At 38.1% G+C, this 20,433-nt stretch overlaps 2 protein-coding genes and 1 long non-coding RNA gene across 4 annotated transcripts in view; 1 reads left to right on the forward strand and 2 right to left on the reverse strand.

The window, feature by feature from the left end:
• The window catches only part of LOC148720868 (uncharacterized), a 222,254-nt gene that overhangs the window by 69,469 nt on the left and 132,352 nt on the right, over positions 1-20,433 (forward strand). The window lies entirely within an intron of this gene.
• Positions 2,821-17,184, reverse strand: LOC111338609 (uncharacterized). Its single transcript, XM_088737812.1, has 15 exons — positions 17,026-17,184; positions 15,917-16,314; positions 15,212-15,296; positions 14,921-15,054; positions 14,520-14,604; positions 14,347-14,384; positions 13,670-13,805; positions 11,341-11,571; positions 10,953-11,178; positions 9,356-9,450; positions 8,816-8,956; positions 7,919-8,359; positions 7,420-7,524; positions 4,251-7,043; positions 2,821-3,360 (listed from the first exon to the last, which is right to left on the reverse strand). Exons 1-15 carry the CDS (start codon positions 17,054-17,056, stop codon positions 3,338-3,340), a joined length of 4,962 nt encoding a protein of 1,653 aa, XP_088593938.1. The 5' UTR covers positions 17,057-17,184; the 3' UTR covers positions 2,821-3,337.
• LOC111338604 (uncharacterized) overlaps positions 18,998-20,433 on the reverse strand; it is a 28,096-nt gene continuing 26,660 nt past the window's right edge. For both annotated transcript variants that reach the window (XM_088737823.1, XM_088737824.1), the window contains one exon: positions 18,998-19,511. The gene's annotated coding sequence lies outside the window, so the exon portion shown is untranslated. The remainder of the gene's footprint in view (positions 19,512-20,433) is intronic.

Genomic DNA, 20,433 nt, shown 5'->3' on the forward strand with positions numbered 1-20,433 from the left:
ACTTGCAACTGTTGCTCTTACATAATTATATCAATCAGTTCTCTGCATTCCTCCAAACAATTTGTGGGGCTTGTTCAGTCGCAGCATTCACCATCAATCACATCAATGTCATCTAGGTCAACTTTTGTGCGGTAATCCGTTGCATTTGTCCATGCAGGAACAGTATTGGTTATCGCCTAATGCACCAGCGATTAAGAATTGACTACAGTCTTGTTGTCCAGAAGGAGACCGTACGAGTCACAATTAAAGAATTGGATCCTTCTGGCGTACGGTCACGATCATAATGTGTTTTTTGTTTGGAGGAATGCAGAGAATTGATTGATGTAATATTTGATAGAATATTTGAGCAATGACAATGAGATTTAGAGGGCATATAGTATAGACTGAAAGATGAGCAAACTGGTAAAAGTTTATTTCAAGGTTTTAGTGTAACACAACCGTGACAGTGTAAGTCATGCAATCATCAAAAAGTTATCTCAAAATATAAATAAATAATACAAAATTTCCACGGGCTCGGACTTCGCAAAATCAAGGTTTACTATACTGATTCAAAGAGCTATGTGTCGTAGTATTGCAACGTACTGCTAAATGATCTTTTTACATGAATAAAACGAACTATCGACCTCAAAACATAGCTCCTCAACTGTGGCAGTCATTGTCGTCCACGGAAACAACATGCATGACAGCCGATTACGAGACCTGACAAGTTTCCATTTATCACATGATAAGTGATAAATTATCGCGCGATAGTAAATATTATCGCGCGATAATAAAATTATCGCGCAATAATAAATATTATCGCGCGATAATAAAAATTATCGCGCGCTAATTTCCATTTATCGCGCGATAATTTCCATTTATCGCGCGATAATCTCCATTTATCGCGCGATAATCTTCATTTATCGCGAGATAATTTTTCATTTATCGCGCGATAATTTTTCATTTATCGCGCGATAATTTCCATTTATCGCGCGATAATCTATCATTTATCGCGCGATAAAAAAAATGTGTCATGTCCCCTATGGGCCACCATAGTAATTGCCACAATATTTCCAAAAATTCAGATTTGTCTTTTCATAAATACCCTTTGGATTCTAGGTCTCAGACCAAAGTTATACATGCTATTTTCTTCAACTTCAAGTCGCGGAGATTGAGTTTTAATCTGCATGAGTAAATGTCCATAATTTTGTCTCGTTTCCATTTCGAAATGTCATGGCTGTTTTTTAGCTTCTTTTACAGCAGATATGAACTTTAAACATGAAATAAGATCAAAACAGACTTAGGAGTACATCCGTTACCAAGGTGTGCTCTGAACAGTTCCATAACGAGGTTTTTATCTGAGTTTGCAGATAGCCGAACTGGGAGATTAAAAGCGGATGGCGCCTGTCTTTCATTGTTTTTATGATCAGCAGGAAGCTATTTCAGAAGTCATTTGAAAAAGTAACAATGTTTCGTTTCCAGCACGATATTGTTTTGCATATTGTCACAGGTCAGAAAAATTCAGGCCAAAATAAATTACCTCAAGGCATGGAAAAACAAAGTCACAGAAACGGAAAATTTGCAGTTAATCAGTCGACCTCTAGTATTTGTTGAATAAAAAACTTGAATTTTTAGCGTATATCCGATTACCCCAACATTAGGATGCCTATTCTCCCTGCTTTACTCTATACATTTTCAAGGTGAGTGCTGACAGGGAGAATCTGTTTAACAATCAAGAGCTTCCTTATGTGGGATATAATTTCCTTCATATTGTCGTAGCCTTAACATTGCTTTCGTAGCCTTAACATAGGCTGATGTTGCGGGCAGAAATTAAAAGCTGCTCACTCGTAGGGGTCAAAGTGTCAAGTTTTCAACTGGGGTAAACAAACAGGGTTTCAGTGATTGTGATTTTTCCCATTTTCTTTCTGACAGTTTTGAGGAGGGCTAGGTTAGGGTTAGGCCTGAAGGACAACCTCGTTCCCAGGGCCTTTTCCCGTGGTTGGGGGTGGGGTGGGAAAAGGGTAGAGTTAGGCTTTTCACGACCCACCACCAACTAAGGGAAAAGGCCGTGGAAAAATATTTTCAGACTTTCCTCAGTTAGTTGGGAATTAGTCAACCCATGATATCAGGTATAGAATATAAAATAAGATAAGATATAAAAGACAAGATAAAAAAGGAAACTTTTTAAGTATAAATTTTAGCCGGATTATAACTTGTAAGGAAGAGGAACGATTCATCGATTAATTCTCAATCGAGTGTCGAAAGTAGCGTGGGATCCTTGATTTTGCCTTATTTCGGTTTGTAACTGGTCGAGAAAACTCGCGCCTTGTTCTAATCCAATCAGACGCGAAACAAAAACCAATCATGATTTGGTCGCCCGTGTTTTTCCGCGCTTTTGGTACCTTTGCTTGTTTATCACCTCGAGTCCTCATTGGCTAATAATGACTGGAACCTTTCTTAATGTTTTTCTTTTTGTTACAACTTTAATTTTAGTTTTGCGTCAGTCCATTGAAAACAGCTGTATTTTCCAAGTATTCATCAGGTAAACTGATCCTTTGGATCAACTTCATCAGTTCTGCATAATCGATATTATTACTATATATATTTCAATAAAATAAGATTCTTCAACTTCAGATGTTAGGCAGTTTCCTCCCCCCCCCCCCACCCTTCAAGCTATAAGGACCTCTTCACGTTCGACAATAACTCACTTTCCTTGGGAATTCTTATCTGCGGAACTTTTATCATGACCACAGGGTAGCCAGATGGTCGAAAATTTTAAAGTTCTCTTCGCTGGGCCTTGTGGTGCAGGGTACACCAAGGGAACGAAAGGAAACAATCACATCATTTCTTTAATTGTTTTTATTGACTATACGTTTCCCCATTAATTTAAAAACGTTTTCCACTCTTTGAAATGTCTCTATGTACAAATGTTCTCAGTTGAAGAAACTTGCCAAACGTTTTTGGTCAAGTAAATTTTTTCTCTTCTTCCCTTATTTTTTTTTCAATAGAAGTAAAATTTTTTCCAGATATTACTTTCTCTTGTTCTTCCATTCGCTCAACATATCTTTTACAAATTCATATGTACAACTGTTTCGTCTTTGAGGTTATCGAAACCTCGTGCTAGTTCTACCTAATTCACTTGACGTTCTGACCGATATGCTTCAACCTAGAAAATATGAAAGGATTCATTCAGTCGTCTTTCTTTTGTGCAAGATTTCTTGTCTTTCCTTAGGCCTTGAGAACAATCAGCGATTTAGTAAAAAATAAAAAAAGGGGTTTTCCTTGGGCTGTAATCCACCAGCTGCTTGTAAATCCCACCGGCTCTGTTGAATCAATCGTCTCACGAGCATGTCAACCTTCACCCCAAAAATGCGTTAAATTCTGAAAAAAAGAATTCAATAAGAATTAAAATCTTCTCGTTACCACGAAGAAAGTAGACTTATTCACCTCGCCTACCTATATAGATTCTATATAGGTAGAATCGTTGAAAACAAAAATTGGGTGGACCAGGTAGAGAAAACTTTTAATCTTAACCAAAATATTTAGACGAAAATTCAAACCTCACCATTCCCATTCTCTATTACAACGGGCTACGCAAAACTTGTTGGTGTCAAACACTATAAACTAATGGTGGACCATTCAGTCGTCGCCAACAAAGTTAAGGAGGGGCTAGGGAAAATTGACTACCAATTAACTGCCAATTATGGGGGGGGATCATAAGAATCTTACAGAGCTTTGGGGGGGGGGGGGAAAGGAACCAGTGAAAGTCATCACCAAACATCCAAAATATTCTAGCCACTCCCGCCATCCCCTCCCCTCCACTTTCAGTGTCCCTTATTGATGGTACCATACCTCTTTTCAGATCTTTTAATTTTTTCTTTGCGATGATCTTGCATGGCCCATCAGTGTCTGATGGGCCACGGGCTCGTAAACAGACTTACTTTTACGTATGATGCACGATCCTTCGCAGTAGATAGCGCTATTTATGCAATAGCGAAAATCAGGCCTGAAAAAAAAAATTCGAACCACTGACCACTGACCTCTGACCTCAAGCTAACAAGCTTGTTAGCTCAATTGGTAGAGCGCTGCACTAGTATCGCAGAGGTCAGTGGTTCGAATCCCGAACAGGCCTTTTTTTTTTTTTTTTTTTCAGGTCTGATTTTTGCTATTGCATAAATACCGCTATCTATTGCGAAGGATCGTGCATCATACGTATTTAATACCGCAGTTCAAAATATATGAACTTCATATATTCATAGTATCAGACTTACTTTTATTTGATGATTTGGCTGATTTGGCTGATGCTGGGAGTTTTAAGGAAATCCTGTGGCTTCTCCGTTTTGCAAGCACTTTAATACAACACATTTTGTACCACAACACAACATATATAGTACCGACAATAATACCAATCGCCATTGTTGTCTGATAATTCTCTCCTTGCAACATTATCTTCCTTAGTAGTCCTTCAAAGGATTTCTTGGGCGTAAAAAAGAGTGTCCACAGTTTACTGCCGTTTCCCTTGCAAGCTCGCTCTTGTCTTCTTTTTCTGTTGTTTCTGTATGACTGTATGTCTCCGTTGTTTCTACATGGTTGTATTTCTTCATTTTCGACTGAATATTTTTTGAGGACCTCTTCGTCTGAATACCCACTGTCTTTCATTTGGTGTTTGACCGCACAGAATAAACCCGAGTTAAGTTCGGAAGCGGTTTCCACACCAGAAATGAACCTCTTCCAATTTCTATAGCCTTGAGTACTGAGTAACGTCCGAGGTTTATTATCTGACTGTTCCGAGCACAGACAATTAAAATTCGCGAAACACTTTTTATCACGCTCTTCCCCAGTCCTTTTTAACCTGCTACTCGCATTACTCGGAAGAAAACAACCACGGCATATGTGGCCTTGGGGGAAGTCATGGAAGCTCAGATTGAAGATACATGGTTCAAAATGTTCGAGATAACTTCGCCTACTTTTCAATATGTGGTCATCCTCTTCATCTGCGTGTGGTTTGCGGTAGTGGGGCACTTTTTGTACTATCTTCTTTCTCTCGGAAAAATAATTTTGTCTCGTTTCGACTTCTTCACAGCCGTTTCCCTTGCAGGCTCTTCTGTATGGTTGTATATCTCCGATGTTTCTACATGGGTGTATTTCTTCATTTTGGGCCGAGTATTTTTTTAAGACTTGAGCATCTGAGTACCAACTGTCTTCACTATGGTGATTAACTGCACAGCTAATACCCAGGTTAGGTCCTGAAGAGGTTCCCACAGAAGGTATGAACCTCTTCCAATTGCTGAAGTATTGGGTACCGAGTGACGTCCGCGATAAACTGTTCAGGGATGTTCCGTTTGGTTGCGAGCCATCGAGCCCACAACATTGTTCGATATAACTTCGCCCTCTGCTTAAAATTTTGCAAGCATCTTCACCTATGTCTGGTTTGCAGCAGTTGCGCACTTTTTGAAGTGTCTTCTCTTTCGCGCGCACTTGTTTCTGCCGACAGATGAGGATGTTTGATAATATCCTTCTGAGATTAGATTCCCCTGTTGTTAAACCTCTTCTCTGTTTCCATGCGACGAAGGAAAACTGCCTCGAAATCAACTCCAAACAAGAATATTTTTGGTACTTACGAGGTGCACAAACGCAACTGCATTTATAGGAACCTGAAATAGTATCTAACGGCATTACTGCCTGGAAAGAGGGCGAGAAACTAAAGGCCTTGATATCATTATTTGCAGATTTTAAACCATGTTCATCAAACTTCTTGCTCCTAGTCCTCAATGCAACCCCTTGGAATGGACGTTCTCCAATTCTCATCCAGGCGGCCAAATATAGGGGTGTAAGTTTAAGAATATCCTCCATTTTAACATTACGTTGAACTCGCGTCAAAGATCCCAAAGAATGACTTTTATCATATCTTGGGGAGAGATGAAGAATAATTTGATCGACTTCCTCCTCAGCCTTTAAGTTACTCCTGTTACAGTGGATACATTTCAAGACAGTGTTAGATATTTCCAGACTTTGCTGGCTTCCATTTCCTCCTCCGGCTTCAGCCACAAGCAGACGTGTACTAACGAAGTACTTCCTGGAAGTCGAAATGCGAAGATGTACTGTGAGCAATTCCACAATCCCTTGATGGCCACTTTCACCAGCGATATCCAAAGCAGTGTCGCGTGTGTTATCTAAAGCCAATACGTTGCTTTTATGTTGTACAAGGACCTCTACAATGTTTTTATGTCCTTTTCGAGCAGCCAAATGAAGAGCAGTTTGTCCAAATATATTCACAGCATTGACATAACTGCCATGTTGTATCAACTCCTTTAAAATGTCTTTGTATCCGTTTTCTCCACTCTCTGCAGCTAAGTGAAGAGGAGTCTGGTTAAACACATTTACTGCGCCAATAATGCTTCCATGTTTTAGAAGTAATTTTACAACGTTTGTGCGCCCAGTCTGTGCAGCCAAATGGAGAGGCGTCTGTCCAAAGAGCTCTGTAGCCTGGATATCAGCTCCACGCATTATCAAGGAGTGTACAATAGTATCCTGTCCACTCTCTGCAGCCAAATGAAGCGCAGTTTTCTGTGAGTTATCTCGAGCACTTATTTCGCACCCATGTCGGATTAAGAGTTTCACCAATCGCTCATTTCCTTTAACAGAAGCTAAATGAAGGGGAGTCCGTCCAAAATTGTCTCTAGCCTTCAAAGCACTCCCATGTTGGATTAACATTTCAAGCATTCGTTCTCGTCTTTGTACCACGGCCAGATGAACTGGAGTACGTCCAAACACATCTCCACTTTGGGCATCGCCTCCACGTTGTAATAGCATTGCTGCAATTTGTTGGTGACCATTCCATACAGCCAAGTGGAGAGGTGTCTGTTGTTGGTAAGTCTTGGCGTTGACGTTACTTCCTAGTTTGGTCAAAACATCGGCGAGATCAACGAAACCAAATTTTGCAGCTACATGAAGAGGACTTTCCATGCGGAAATTAGGAGCATCTACATTAGGCCCATACTTCAGTAGAAGTTTGGAAAACTGAGTGTATCCATTACCAACAGCCCAGTGAAGAATTTGGCTTTCTATTGGGAAACGAATAAGGTAAAATATTAGCGAAATTAAAACTTGGTTGTATCTCAGAGAACAGAAATTTCCTATCACCTTGATCGCTTCCAAGTTATTGCCTAAGCACTTGCCACAATACGTACAGTGTAATGGAAATGTTACAGTAACTATAGAAACTTGCAAAGTCATAGGAGTATTGGACATGTCTTTGATACAAACGTAAATGAATTCATTATGGGATGGTAACAATTATTCATCAAGGAAAGAGTGTCATCATGTTTCAAACCACACAAAAATCGCCCTTCGTATTCTTGAAGAATGTTTGAATCATGAGGGCAAGCGCTACACAGCTATCTAAAACCCAAAGTTTATGAAGCTTGAGGACACTCGTACCTCCAAGCTTGAGTCCTGCTAATACTGTCACCAAAGCAGCAGATAACAGAATGTATCTCATACGAGTAGCTGTCTCAAACCTCCAATGGCCGCGTTGTCGTTGTTCTGTCATGGAGAAAGAGTTAAGAGTTATTGAAATACTGGGTCAAAAACTGTTATAAGAGACAAACACCTTTATGGCATTTACCATTCCTCTGTCAACAAAGAGTCGTAATATCGGCACGTTATATCAACAAAAAAAAAAACAAAAAAAAAAAAACAGAAGTATTTCAAGCAGATGAACAACCCTGAGACAAATCACAACTTATCACCTGAAATTACCTCAAACGTTATTTTTCTCATTAGCATTATATTCATTGTCACACCCACGTCACACTTACTGTCAATATCATCATCATCATCATCCTTGTCCTTGTAGTTATCGTTATCATCATCATAATTATAATCCATTCCTTAACTTTAAATTTCTTATAAAGTATAAAATGAACTGGAATATTACTTTTTGACTTGGTCGTTTTCTCCTGACGTGAGGATTCTGTTGCACATTTTGGCCCATGATCATTGCCATCTTTCTTGTTAGTTCCCTTCTTCTGGCTCACTGATCCCATTTCTTCAGCTTGATGGGAACAATTCTCCTGTTGCTTTGCAGATAAAGTACCTTCTCTTCTGGACAGCCATTGAAAGAAGCTATGCAGTAGAGGCAACTTTCTGCAAGCTCTGTTCACCACAGAGAACTCCTCACAGATGCTAGGATTCTCATTCTTGTTCTGACCATCATCCAACTGAGTTTCAACCTTAAAGTATTCCTTGGTGGCTGCATTTTCTTTGGGAATCCTGAGAGGTTCCTTTTGGAGAAGGAGATGATGACGCAATGATGTACAATCATCATTGCCAATTTCAATTGCTGCTTTCTCACAGTCTCCCTCTTTTGGGCAAGCCCCTACGAATATAATTAAGTTAACTGTTAGTGTATTGTGTAGGGTTACAAATGCAGTTCAATGAAAGCACTTTGTATAGGTAATCACATGATTTCGAGTGCAATTTGGAATAAGCACGAGTAAAGTTTTTCAAAAACTAACAAATTTGCATGAGCCCTACGGGCTCATGCAATTTACAAGTGCTTATTTATTCCAAATTGCACGAGAAAATCATGTGATTATCTATTAATAATATACATGAGAAAATACGAGGTAGCTTTTCATAACTACGCAGAAGAAAAGCGAGCGCACCACGTGCAAAAATAATTTATTCAAACCCTACAAGTGACATTGACCTTGACATTGACCTTGACAGGCTTCTGCACTGAATTAACTGAAAACTGCATTCATCTTAACCAATCAGAACAGAGAAATTTTTTTATGTATATTATTAATCCAGAAACAGAAATCTCACTTACCGTTCCCCTCGTCAAAATCAGACCAGTCACCATTAAATTCAAGGGAACCACAAGAAGAAGTTTCAGCATCAGCAAAGTAGTCACTTTGGTTATCATCAGCTTTGAGTTGCATTCTTGATAATTCTTGTTCGTCATTAGGAACTGTTGTAAAAAATTGAGGAATAAATACATTTTGTATAGATATATCATTACATGAAAAATTGTCGAGTTTTCACGAATGCAATTTTTCAAAGAATAGCTGTTGAATGTAAGGAAAGGTGGGGTAAAATATCAAAGCGTTTAAAGGAAAATCTAACCCCATGCCTCTAGATTTGCACTCCTATGCTATACCACTAGGTTGCAAAGAGCTTGCAATGAGTTAAAATAAGTGTATAGACCTTTTAAGTCCTACATTCTGCTGGGATTGGCATTTCACTAAATAGATAGTATGTGCTTGAGAGCTTCCTTGGTTCTACTGGAATGATGATTATGTGAGTGAATAACTAGTTGTGACTTTATGAAAATGGCATGAATCTCAGCCGTTAAGAATAAGATACTCACCAGTCTGTTTCTGAGTATTGTCGACTGCTTGGAGTAATTCTAACCAGTCAATTGTATGCAAAGTGACACTATTACTGTCACTTTCTTTAGAAAATCTGAAAATGATAATCAAGAATATTTACTATTACAGGTCAAAGTTTATGGTCATGATGCAATCACTCATCTACCACTTTAATGAAATTGAGTATAGCATCCATGTGAGAGATGGATTAAGTGACATAAGTACAACTTCAATTAAAAAAAATGATCCATACTGATTCCATACTGGATGAAAACTATCACTTAACAATTAGTTTGGTTATTTAAGCAATATGACTCATTTTTCTGGGCTCTATAATGTGATCAAGCCATGGGCAATGTTGGGAGAATACCAGGGAAGGTTATAAATCTTGAACTGGAGGAGAGTGACTTATAAGCTTTCCAAGTGTTCTCCCAACATCACAAGTGGCTTTATCACATTATAGAACCTGGAAAAAAAGCCGTCTATTGCTTCTATGACATAACTAGTTACATGTGGGCTCTGTAACCTAATAATGCATCCGCTTAGAAACTGAATTGGCCAATCACACCATGCACACCATGTTCATTACGTTATAATGACAATTAATGTCATTAGGTGTTCCTTATTGGTTGACTATCAAACAACTTTTCAATCAACATGGACAATCAGTTCTACCAAGATACTGGCAATTCCTATATGAATATAGACCCTGTTAATTACAAGAATAGTGCACTTTACCTTTCACAGAAAGTAGGTTGTGGCTCTTCACAATGGTGAGGTAAGGTAAGGTAAGGTAAGGTAAAGCCTACTTAGGAGCCATGTGGCTCATCGGGCTGGTGCTTAACTCCTGTTTCCGTAGCATGAAGCGACTAGGAGTAATTCTACCCCCCCTAGATGGAATGCTGGTCCATCGCAGGGTTACCCCCAGCATTAAATTTGCCGGTACCCATTTAAACACCTGGGTGAGGAGAGGCACTGTGAGAGTAAAGTGTCTTGCCTAAAAACACAACACAATGTCCCCGGCCGGGGCTCCAACCCAGACCACTCGATCTGGAGTCAAGCCCACCAACCATGAAGCCACCGTGCCTCCACAATGGTGAAGTCCAATAAAAACAAAGTCTTATCATATGTCTCACAATGTTGTTGCACTGGATGTTGATCCTGAATTTCAAACTGCTTAAAAAGCACTCCTCATGCAATAGAGTTGACTGATCACACATTGCCAAATGAAGCATGTTGTTCCACTTGTGTGTTTTTTCAACAGTGTTACTGCTCACTGTTTTCTGGAATGTTCCTTCAGTGTTCTAGGTCCTCTGTGCTGTTGTTTTCGTGCTTGTAGACATCCTTGGTTTGACAATGTTTTCTTCACTGTCCTTGTCTTCAAGGACTGAAGTCTTAAGCAAGTTCCGGTGCCTCATGTTCCTTAGTACATGAATGGAAATCCATGCTGGCATCCATGATCATGCTTCATAAGGGAATGGTGATCAGACAACAAAATTGCATGAGGAGTACCAAGCAGTTGAGAATTCCTGATCTTCATCCAAAGCACTTCATTGTGAGACAAACAATGAGACTTTATAATCATTGTGACTTTACCTTTTGTTTACATCTTCTAAGTATTCTGCCACCTCCTCATGGCCGCTGGCCCTTGCAACATCCTCTGGCAAAGGAGTTCTATCCTTGTAACTGTTAAAGACAATTTTTCCAGCAGAGGTACTAAAGAACATTTGTAGAAACTGTTGAGCATCCTCTTGAGCAGCTGTGTATACAAGTAGTTGAAGGACTTTAAGAGATTGCAGCTGTTTAGCTTCAGTCAAGGAACCTAGGTGACAAAAAAGAGTTTCCACATAATTGTCTTTTGAAATTTCATTTATCAGGTTAAGTTACCAGTCAGAGACACACAAGTCTCTAAAGTGGGCCTACCAGATTATTCTTCTCTACATCCATTATTTTGCAGTGTAATATCTACATGAACATTATTTACCTTGGTCAGGTAAACCAAACAGACCCAAGGTCTGTGCAACATCACCATTACTTCCAATGATTCCATGTTCCTGGGACCACATGGTTAAGAACAGCGATAGTTGTGCTGGGTCCTTAATTAGCTGTTTTAAAGCTTCACGCATCTCATCCACATACATGAACCAAGTGATTCCCAGCTTCCGACCAGCCTCAGTGTAAACTGTTACTCGCACAGGGCCAGGCTCTTGGGCAGCTGAATGGAATAAAAGGCATATTTTTTTAGGCTGATCCTATTAGTTATAACCCTAAATGACTCCAATAAGTGACCTAGACAAAATTTCTCCTTACATTGTCAGTACATGTCATGTAGACATGTTATGTGAATAAAGCAAAAGTTAATATCAATTAGCAGATTGATAGTTATATATATAATTGTAATCATAATCGTAATTCACATTATATTACATTACATTACATTACAATTGGGTTATAGAGGGAGGAACTTAATCCCCATATTAACTATACCCCATATTATAATTTTAGTATAATTTCAGAGCTGAGCAAAGAGCTTCCAGCCATCTGATTGGTTGAGCAGTTCCTTATATGACGCTATATAAACCACTCCACGCGGTTTATATAAAATGTTAAAATAAAATGTTATGATTTTAGAAATTTCTCTGTTGTTCAGCTCTGAAATTATACTAAAACAATTATTCGCCTCAGGTTCAGTGAATATTGTCGAATAATCCCCTCGACTTCGTCTCGGGGATTATTCGACAATATTCACCTCACCTTCGGCGAATAATTGTCAAATAATAAATTGCATATATCTATACAAATACTTTAATACATGCATTTGTAACAATTTTAAAAATATGCTATATAGATATATAAATCATTTAAAACAGACTTTTTCCAATGCTTGTTTAAAAGCTATTTACAGATTCATGATCTACGACAGATGATGGTAGCTTATTTCAATAATCAATAGTTGATCCAATAAAAGGAAAAAAGGTTACTTTATTTCAACTCGGGTTGTTCAGGCTAGTTAGGCCCCTAGCAATACATGCTAATATACCGAGCAAACTAACTAAGTGCGTAAAAATCCCCACTGGCAGGAGGCAGACCGGTGGGCTATTTATAAAGCGTACCCAAAGAGTTCAACCAGGGGCAAGCAGGAACAAATCCAGTGAGTGGCAGGGTGGAGGACTTGAAGCCGCGACACCGGATTACAAGTCCAGCACCCTAACCATTCAGCCATGCCGCCTCCAATGCCAAATTCCCCAAACTAACAATATAAATGTAGTATTGCAGACTGTTAAAAAATTAATAATATACATGAAAAAATTGCTCAGTTCTGATTGGTTAAGATGAATGCAGTTTTCAGTTAATTCAGTGCAGAAGAGGGTTAATTCAGTGCAAAGAAAGAAACAAGCCAGACATTCTGATTGGTCAGAATGATTGGTCAATGTCACTTGCAGGGTTTGAATTTTTGCAAGTGTTGTGCGCGCTTCTCTTCTGCGTAGTTATGAGAAGTTAGCTCGTATTTTTTCATGTATATTATTAATAGATAATCACATGATTTTCTCGTGTAATTTGGAATAAATTAGCACTTGTAAATTTTTTCAAAGACCACAAATTGGGCACTCCCCCTACGAGCTCATGCAATTTTGATAGTCTTTCAAAAAAATTACTCGTGCTTATTTATTCCAAATTGCACTCGAAATCGTGTGATTACCTATTAATAATACAATGAGCTCTTGGGAGTGAAAGGGTTTTAAAAACATCACTTCTTAATAGTTACTCATATAATATTTTAACTTCATTTTATTTTATTTTATTTTGATTTTATTTTTTATTTTAATAATATAGAACATGTATTTTTTACAATTTTAAATTGAGTTTAGGAGCGTGCTGTTGTTACAGAAGTCGCTCCCTCAATTTTAAGACCTAACTTTTATGTTCATTTTACACACTCATCCCCACCCCCCTGCATACGCTTTGTTCCTTTTTTACCCACTGATCACGAGATTGTTCATCAGTGGAGTGGGAACCCATTTTCATGGGATCCAATACATCACCACCAAGGGAAGCCACAAAGGTTGCTAGTGAAACTACTGATTAATATAATTATTTAATACTATACAAACGACTAAACTGCAAGTTAATTCTGCAGACAGGCCAGGTTTTCACAAGATTGCAATTTAATGCAATTGAAAAAATTTGACCATATGAAAAACACACCTAGACAGAAAATCAGACAAATCAGGAATGATTACAGTTTAGCTGTATTCCACAGGATTTAAAACTGGTATACATTACAACTATACATTGGAAAATGATGAACTTACCTGGAATAAACCCAGAGAAGACATAGGGGTTGGTCTTCTCTAATAAGACAGCACCCACTCCATCAAAGTGTGCAACGCCAGTTGTGTCACTTTCAGGCAGCTCATCTGTCAACATTATATGGAACTGAAATCCACCCTGCAAACAAAACCATTGTCATTAATGATATTCATATGCTTGAAAACAACAACAACAACAACATGTTTATTTGGTAAGGCAGGTTACTAAAATAGCCAAGACGATAAATCCTGATGTGGACCTGCATATTACTATTGTTTGGAAATTCTAAATACACTCAACAATGCAAAAGCCTTGTGTTTAATGCCTTGGACTTTTTATTTCTGTTGCTCCTGCTTTATGTTTTGCACATCTTCGAATGGATGAAAAACTTAACAAACACCTTCGTCTTACAATCTAGAACTGAACTGAGCAAAACTCAAAGAAAGCTAAAAATAATCAGTTAACTTCTTGAAGCTAATTACTTATTATTCCTCTCAACTCCACTGTTCGAATGATAACTATCACAATAAAGGTTTATTATTTAGTATAGTCTCACTGTAAATGCTCTTCAGTGCAGCAATTGAGGTAGATCTAACAGAGGAGTACAGAGGGTGCACCCCACCCCCCTGGTGAGATGACCTGTGGCTTTCTAATAAGACAAAACCTGTCAATTAATTACCTTGACAGAGCCTGTAGAGGGGCTGATATCTTTCACCTCTGCAATTATTATAGAATTTGAATAAAAACATTAATTAAAACCAAAAGAGGAAAGAGGAAAGAAAACAAAAATCAAAGAAATCAAATGTGCTTTTTAAAATAAATACATGGCATACCCAATTGTATAAAATTTACCTCCAGGTTGGTCTTCATCATTATCTGAGGTGGAACAGATTTCCTCCAATGCTGAATCTAACTCTTCTGCCGAAATGTTAAAGATCTGATGGGGCAAAAGACATAATTATGTATATATTAACACTCTAGTACATTTTTTGTGTATGGGTGTTTATGAGTATGGTGTTCTTGTGTGTCTATATGTGTGTGAGCTTATGTCAGTGTCTGAGAGTTTACACCAAAATTTTTAATTTGCTTCATTTTGAGACAGGAGTTAGAAATCAAATAATTATGCCAAACGTTAGTCTTTCAAACTGGTACAAGCACTAAACATCCATCCTAGTAAATCACATGATAATTCACTAATTTACTAGTTAAAGGCAAATTACCAATGACAGTGACTACCAGTAAATATTATGTACCTGACAAGGGGTGGCAATGTCTGGTTGATCAACCTGAACTTCTGTTTTGATGTTGTCCTGAAGTGCTGCAGCACCAATTCCAGTGTCACCAAGAACATTTGAAATGTTTAGCTCTGCACTCATGTTCAGCAAATCTAGACCAGATTCGGGTCAGTGCATTTTATTAATGGATACACTACCATCATTTTGTATGAAAATGCATTTTGTAAATATAAGATTAAGGAGCAAATTAATGATCTCTACACTAAAATCATGTCCAAAAACAGGTGCAAAGAAGAACATCATTAATACCCTCAGAAACATCCATGGCTTCTTCTTCAAATCCTGTGTCACTTCCATAAGGAGTATTAGGAGTTGCTTGTGGTTTTTCATCAACCTTGATAAGCAATGTTTTAAAAAATTGCATTTGGTCAGACACTTAAAAATGAAAAAATGTTGAAACGATGAAGGTCATAGAAGCTTTGTGCTTTTTCTATAATTTCTGTTCCTATAAAAAATTCAGCTGCGCTGTGATGGTTCAACCCTTAAATTCACGTGAGTGACCATGATTGCAATCACTAAACAATCGAGAAGACAAGTGCATGAAGAGATCTAGAGTAATGTCAATTAAGAGACTATTTGTTGATCCAATACCACATTCTCTGAACTAATATCATTTGAATGGTACAACAGACAGTAAGGAAAATTACTAAATAAATGAGATCTTGAAAATGAAAAGTTTTAAACTAGGGGTTTTAATTGAGAATTGTGGTAGCAAGGAAGAGGAATAAGATAAAGTTTTCTACATGTGAATAAAAATAGCCCAGGACATTGAAATAAGGCCACTAGAGATATCTCCTATTTCCAATGCCTTGTACAAACTAATTACATGGTAAGCACCTTATTGAGGGAATTTTCTATCTAAAACATAGAACAAGTTGTCAGGCCCCAGGGTGGCGCACACACACACACACACCCTTAAGACATATAAGGACCCCTGGAGTTAATAATACATACCTCTGAAGATGTGCTGCTTGTTTCATGATCACTATCGTCTGAAAGTTCCACTTTAGATCCAAACAGTGACTGAAACACTTTAGGTGGCATCTGAAACTGTCTCTCTATCACCTCATCCTTGTCATTGACCTTTTTGCTTTCTTTGTACTCTTTTGCCCCATCTTTTTTGTAAATGTTGAGCAAGGCTGCCCTCAGACCATTGCTGGCCTTCCTTCTGTTGATGTTCTTGCTCTTAAAATGAGGAGTTTTCTTGGATTTGTAGATGGCATAGCGCTCCAAGGTCCTGGACCAGTTTAGGACATAGCGCCCCTTCTTATCCACAAATTTTGCATCTTGTCCTTCTCGAATCAAACCTCCAATGAAATGGTACACACCATGGCCACTTGAATCCTCGTTTCCTGAAAAGACAAACAAACAAAAATTTTTCAGAAAGAATCAAACGAAATGTACAATGAAGTTAAGTTGACATGTAAGTACCTAATATTCTGCTGTAGTTTCACTTTTTTCTGTGCGAGTCAGACTGTACCAGTTTCAGAAGTAAACTTTCCCCAATAATCGCCCCAATTCCCTGATTTAAGAGGGTTGTGGGAATTTTAGAAACCACAAAATGCATATGCAACAAAACCTCATATGATCCAGAATAACTTGCACTTAAAATTAAATCTCGCAAAAGCCGGCTCACATAGGATTTTTGAAATACTCTATCCAACTGTATTGTCTAAACATAGGCAAGTCTGGGGATCTGGCCAAGAATCCTTGTTTGAGGTAAAATCGATCAGTTATGAACTTAATAAGTTGGAGGAAAGGACAAATTGTCCGAAAATTGCTTTTTTAACCCGACCTGTTTACATGTGGGAAGAAGTAATGACCAGATTCGCCCTGCAGATACAAATTGGCTCGTTCACTTCCAGCTCCACAAATAGTAAGCAACATACATCCTGAGGCTCCCTTATTCGACAATTTCAAAGGAATCACAGGAAATTACACCATTTTATTTGTTCCACGTGAAATCTTTGTTAGTTTATTTTTACGCTGAGGTAGCACAATTCGAACCAGTTTGGGAAAAGTTCAGTGCAAACAGAAGAAAAAAGCGCATGAATATTACTCACCATCTCCGACTTCAGCCCCACGTTTAGGCATGCCAGATCAGGTTTTAAGCTAAACAAATGGCCAAAATGTTTCATCAAAATCAAAAGAATATTCCTCCCCGAACCAACCACTTCACTACTGCAATAAATGTCTCTTTTCGATAACACTCATTTGATCCTTTATGTAAATCAAACGTTATGTCCAAGATACTTTCTCAAGTCGTGATTGGTTGATATTTCGCAGCCTGTCTTCTGATTGGTTGTTCGCTTTTTGTACCCCTCCAAAACGGAAGTTTATTTTTGCTCTCCTAACTGGGATAAATTTGGTAACATTACATCATGGCTTCTTCGATGCGGAATAGTCAAAAATACTCGCAGTTTTCGAGTGATTTCTTTCATCGAAATCAAGCGCAATTGAATCCTTTGGATGTTCTCTGCTTCAAGAGAGGTGCTGTTTTTATGAAAAGAATAACTTGACAAAGTTCTTCCTTCTTCTAAGTGAAAGATTTCAGCGAAAATCATTTTGTACCAGTACAAACCGGAAACAAGGATGAAAGCCTTTTTGAAAAGACCATCAGTGGGAAGAAATTTTGATTGGAACCATGGAGTCGGGAATCCCGGAACAAAGAGTGGAATATATGCGTGATGGGCAAAGTCACGAGGGAAAAGGCAACGTTCTTTCTAGTTTTTGGCTGCTTGGATCTGGTAACCCCTACAGCTACTCCAAACAACTAAAGCTTGTAAATTAACGTATTTATTTGCAATCGAGACGAGAAGGCGTAGTTGATGTTGTGAATAAAATTTTGATTAATTTGAGCGCGCTGATGTAGCCACCAAGTTTTATGCCAATCCCTCATTTTTTCAACCCGCTTTCCTTCTTTCCTCTCTCCGCTGCTTCAATCGCGCTCCGTTTTATATAAACCTAAGGCCTTATAACCGTAATGACGGCATTACTTTTGTGTTTACTTGGCCTCATCTGAGCACAAGAGGCGTTGGAGAAATTCTCCAAAGTTCAGCAAACTGGAGAATTCGTTCGGGTTTTGCAAACCCCTAACCTTGTAATAACTAATGAGACACTATTCACAAGAATACATCGCCTTACTGGTGTGGTTCAAGCTAATAATCTGAGTGTAGCCGAGTCAATATCTGTGCGTTCTTGATAAAGCGTGAGGTGGAAGGTGGGAAAAAAGAAAGAGGCTAATATTCAGCCATCTTGACCTAACAAGCTTGGCCAATGAAGGATTTAGCAATATGTAGCAAAGAGATCATCGCATAATCAAAAATCAAGACTTGTTTATTTCGAGAGACGGGAAAGAAAGCCAACCGTATTTGTGGCACAATATACGCAGGAGAGTCGTTTTATTTTTTCTTTCTCTTTTTTGACTGTTTTCTGTCTCTTTTGCAACTTTATCGCCGACATTGTCCACAAATTACGAAGTTTGTAAGTCCACTCGTGCACTTTATTTTTAATTCGCGGGATCAAAGCGAGTAATCCCGTGCAGGCAAGATGGCCAGTACGAAGGATTCGCTTTAATTTGCCCACGGACGCCGACTGCAATATAATCAACGAGGTTGTCCACGGCGTGACGGTTACAAATACAACACTGTTACTGGTTAGGTAGGTAATATAATTTTACGGGCGTAACTTTAGATTTCCATTGTCTAAACCTAACTGCTAGGAATTCTCTGTTCATAGTGAAGTTCCAAGAAATTCGCCCTCAGAAAATAATTTTATCAGAAACGAGCCACCGGAGAGGAATTTTTGATGGTCAGTAAGCGGGTATTTTCGTGGAGTACAAAACCAAATATGAAAATTTCTGAAGAAGCTCCGAATATTTCTGAGGTTATCCCAATAAGTTGACAAAAGTTTGTTTCCAGTCAGTTCTCCCACTAAGGCAGCAACCAAGTTGGATTTTATTTTACGTTCCGTGTCATTGGCCAGAAAAGTGAGGACAGTCCAACTTCTTCGCTTTTAAAGTAAATACAAAAGGTATTTGGCGTCTGATTTTTTTAATCAAGCTAACAAAAGAGAAAACTTAATGAAAAAAAAAAAAAAAAACAGCTTAATCTTAAATTTTAATGTCAATTTTAAAAATGTAAACGTACAATATAAACATCTATTTACAAATCCTCGAATGTGTTTTCACTCTTTACACCCAAAGAATGATCGGCATCTAATATCTCCTTACGATGATAATGCTGAATCCTTCAGTAAGGTAATGAGAATGAAGGAAATGATCGCTAACCTAAGAATTTTTTTTATTGTTAAATGAATTCTCCTTGTCATTACTAAAAGAAATGTATAAAGTAAAGTAGGGAGAACATGGATGATAATGTTCAGCTGCTTAGCACTAATATGTACAAACGAGTAAACATTGCAGACCACATGGAAAAAGTAGCTCTTGCCTCGATACAATTAGTTCAACATCTGTTCGACGTTTAATTTGGTTTGATGGTGCTCAATTAAATCTTCTCCGAGCTCGGTGTTGGTGGAAAGCATCAAGCCTCTGAAAAAGAAAAGCAAACTATAAAATTTAAACTCATAATTCACGCTATCCTTTAGTCTTCTCCATATCTTGGTATTCCTTATTTATTTATTTATTTATTTATTTAAAATGATGAAGAACTGAAATACTGATAAAACATGGCTACAGGAATGACTGTCATATAAGGTGCACAATATGTAGAGGAAAGCAGGAGCGCAAATATACAAACTCAAGAATCTTCTCTAGCATGAGAACTCCCTAAATAGCCCATTTCCGAATTACCCTTGGCCTCTTTTTCAAAACGAGGCCTGGTGCTCACATATTGTTGTGAAAATGAGTTTAATTGCATGTGAATGAAAACTTATTATCATACGAAAGGATGAGCACCAGGACTCGTTTTGAAAACGAGGCCAAGGGTAATTCGGAAATGGGCTATTGAAACGCCACATGACCCTGGAAAGTTAGACGTAAATATTTACAAGGTAACTTCATTGTAAACACCATTTTTATAAGAACCTACAAAGGCTAACTTAATAAACCTGTGTTTTTATATGCAGGTTTTAACTATACCACATTTTGTCAATCAGTCAAGTATTCTAACCGTGCAGGAATTATCTTCAAATGCGCTTAATACTGACTAGGGGCGCCGCCATTTGAAAAAAAAAAAAAAAAAACCAAAGGAAAAAAAATCAGTAACCTAAACACACAAGACGTAATTACAAAGCGCATGTTACAAACATATCTATCGAAATAAAAAAAATTTCACTTGACTCAAGCTTGCATTTTTGTGTGGCCCTCAACTCCTTCCATCCATGGCGATGAGACTTTGTTGGACAGAGTCCTTAGTGGAATACGAATACAATTCTTTGAGCGGTTCTATATAAGCTTCAAAGGCAGCGATAAAAATAATTCGCTTGTTATAATATCATTCGATCAAGCATAA

This window comes from Stylophora pistillata, chromosome 11 (genome assembly GCF_964205215.1).
Source record: "Stylophora pistillata chromosome 11, jaStyPist1.2, whole genome shotgun sequence".
NCBI lineage: Eukaryota > Metazoa > Cnidaria > Anthozoa > Scleractinia > Pocilloporidae > Stylophora > Stylophora pistillata.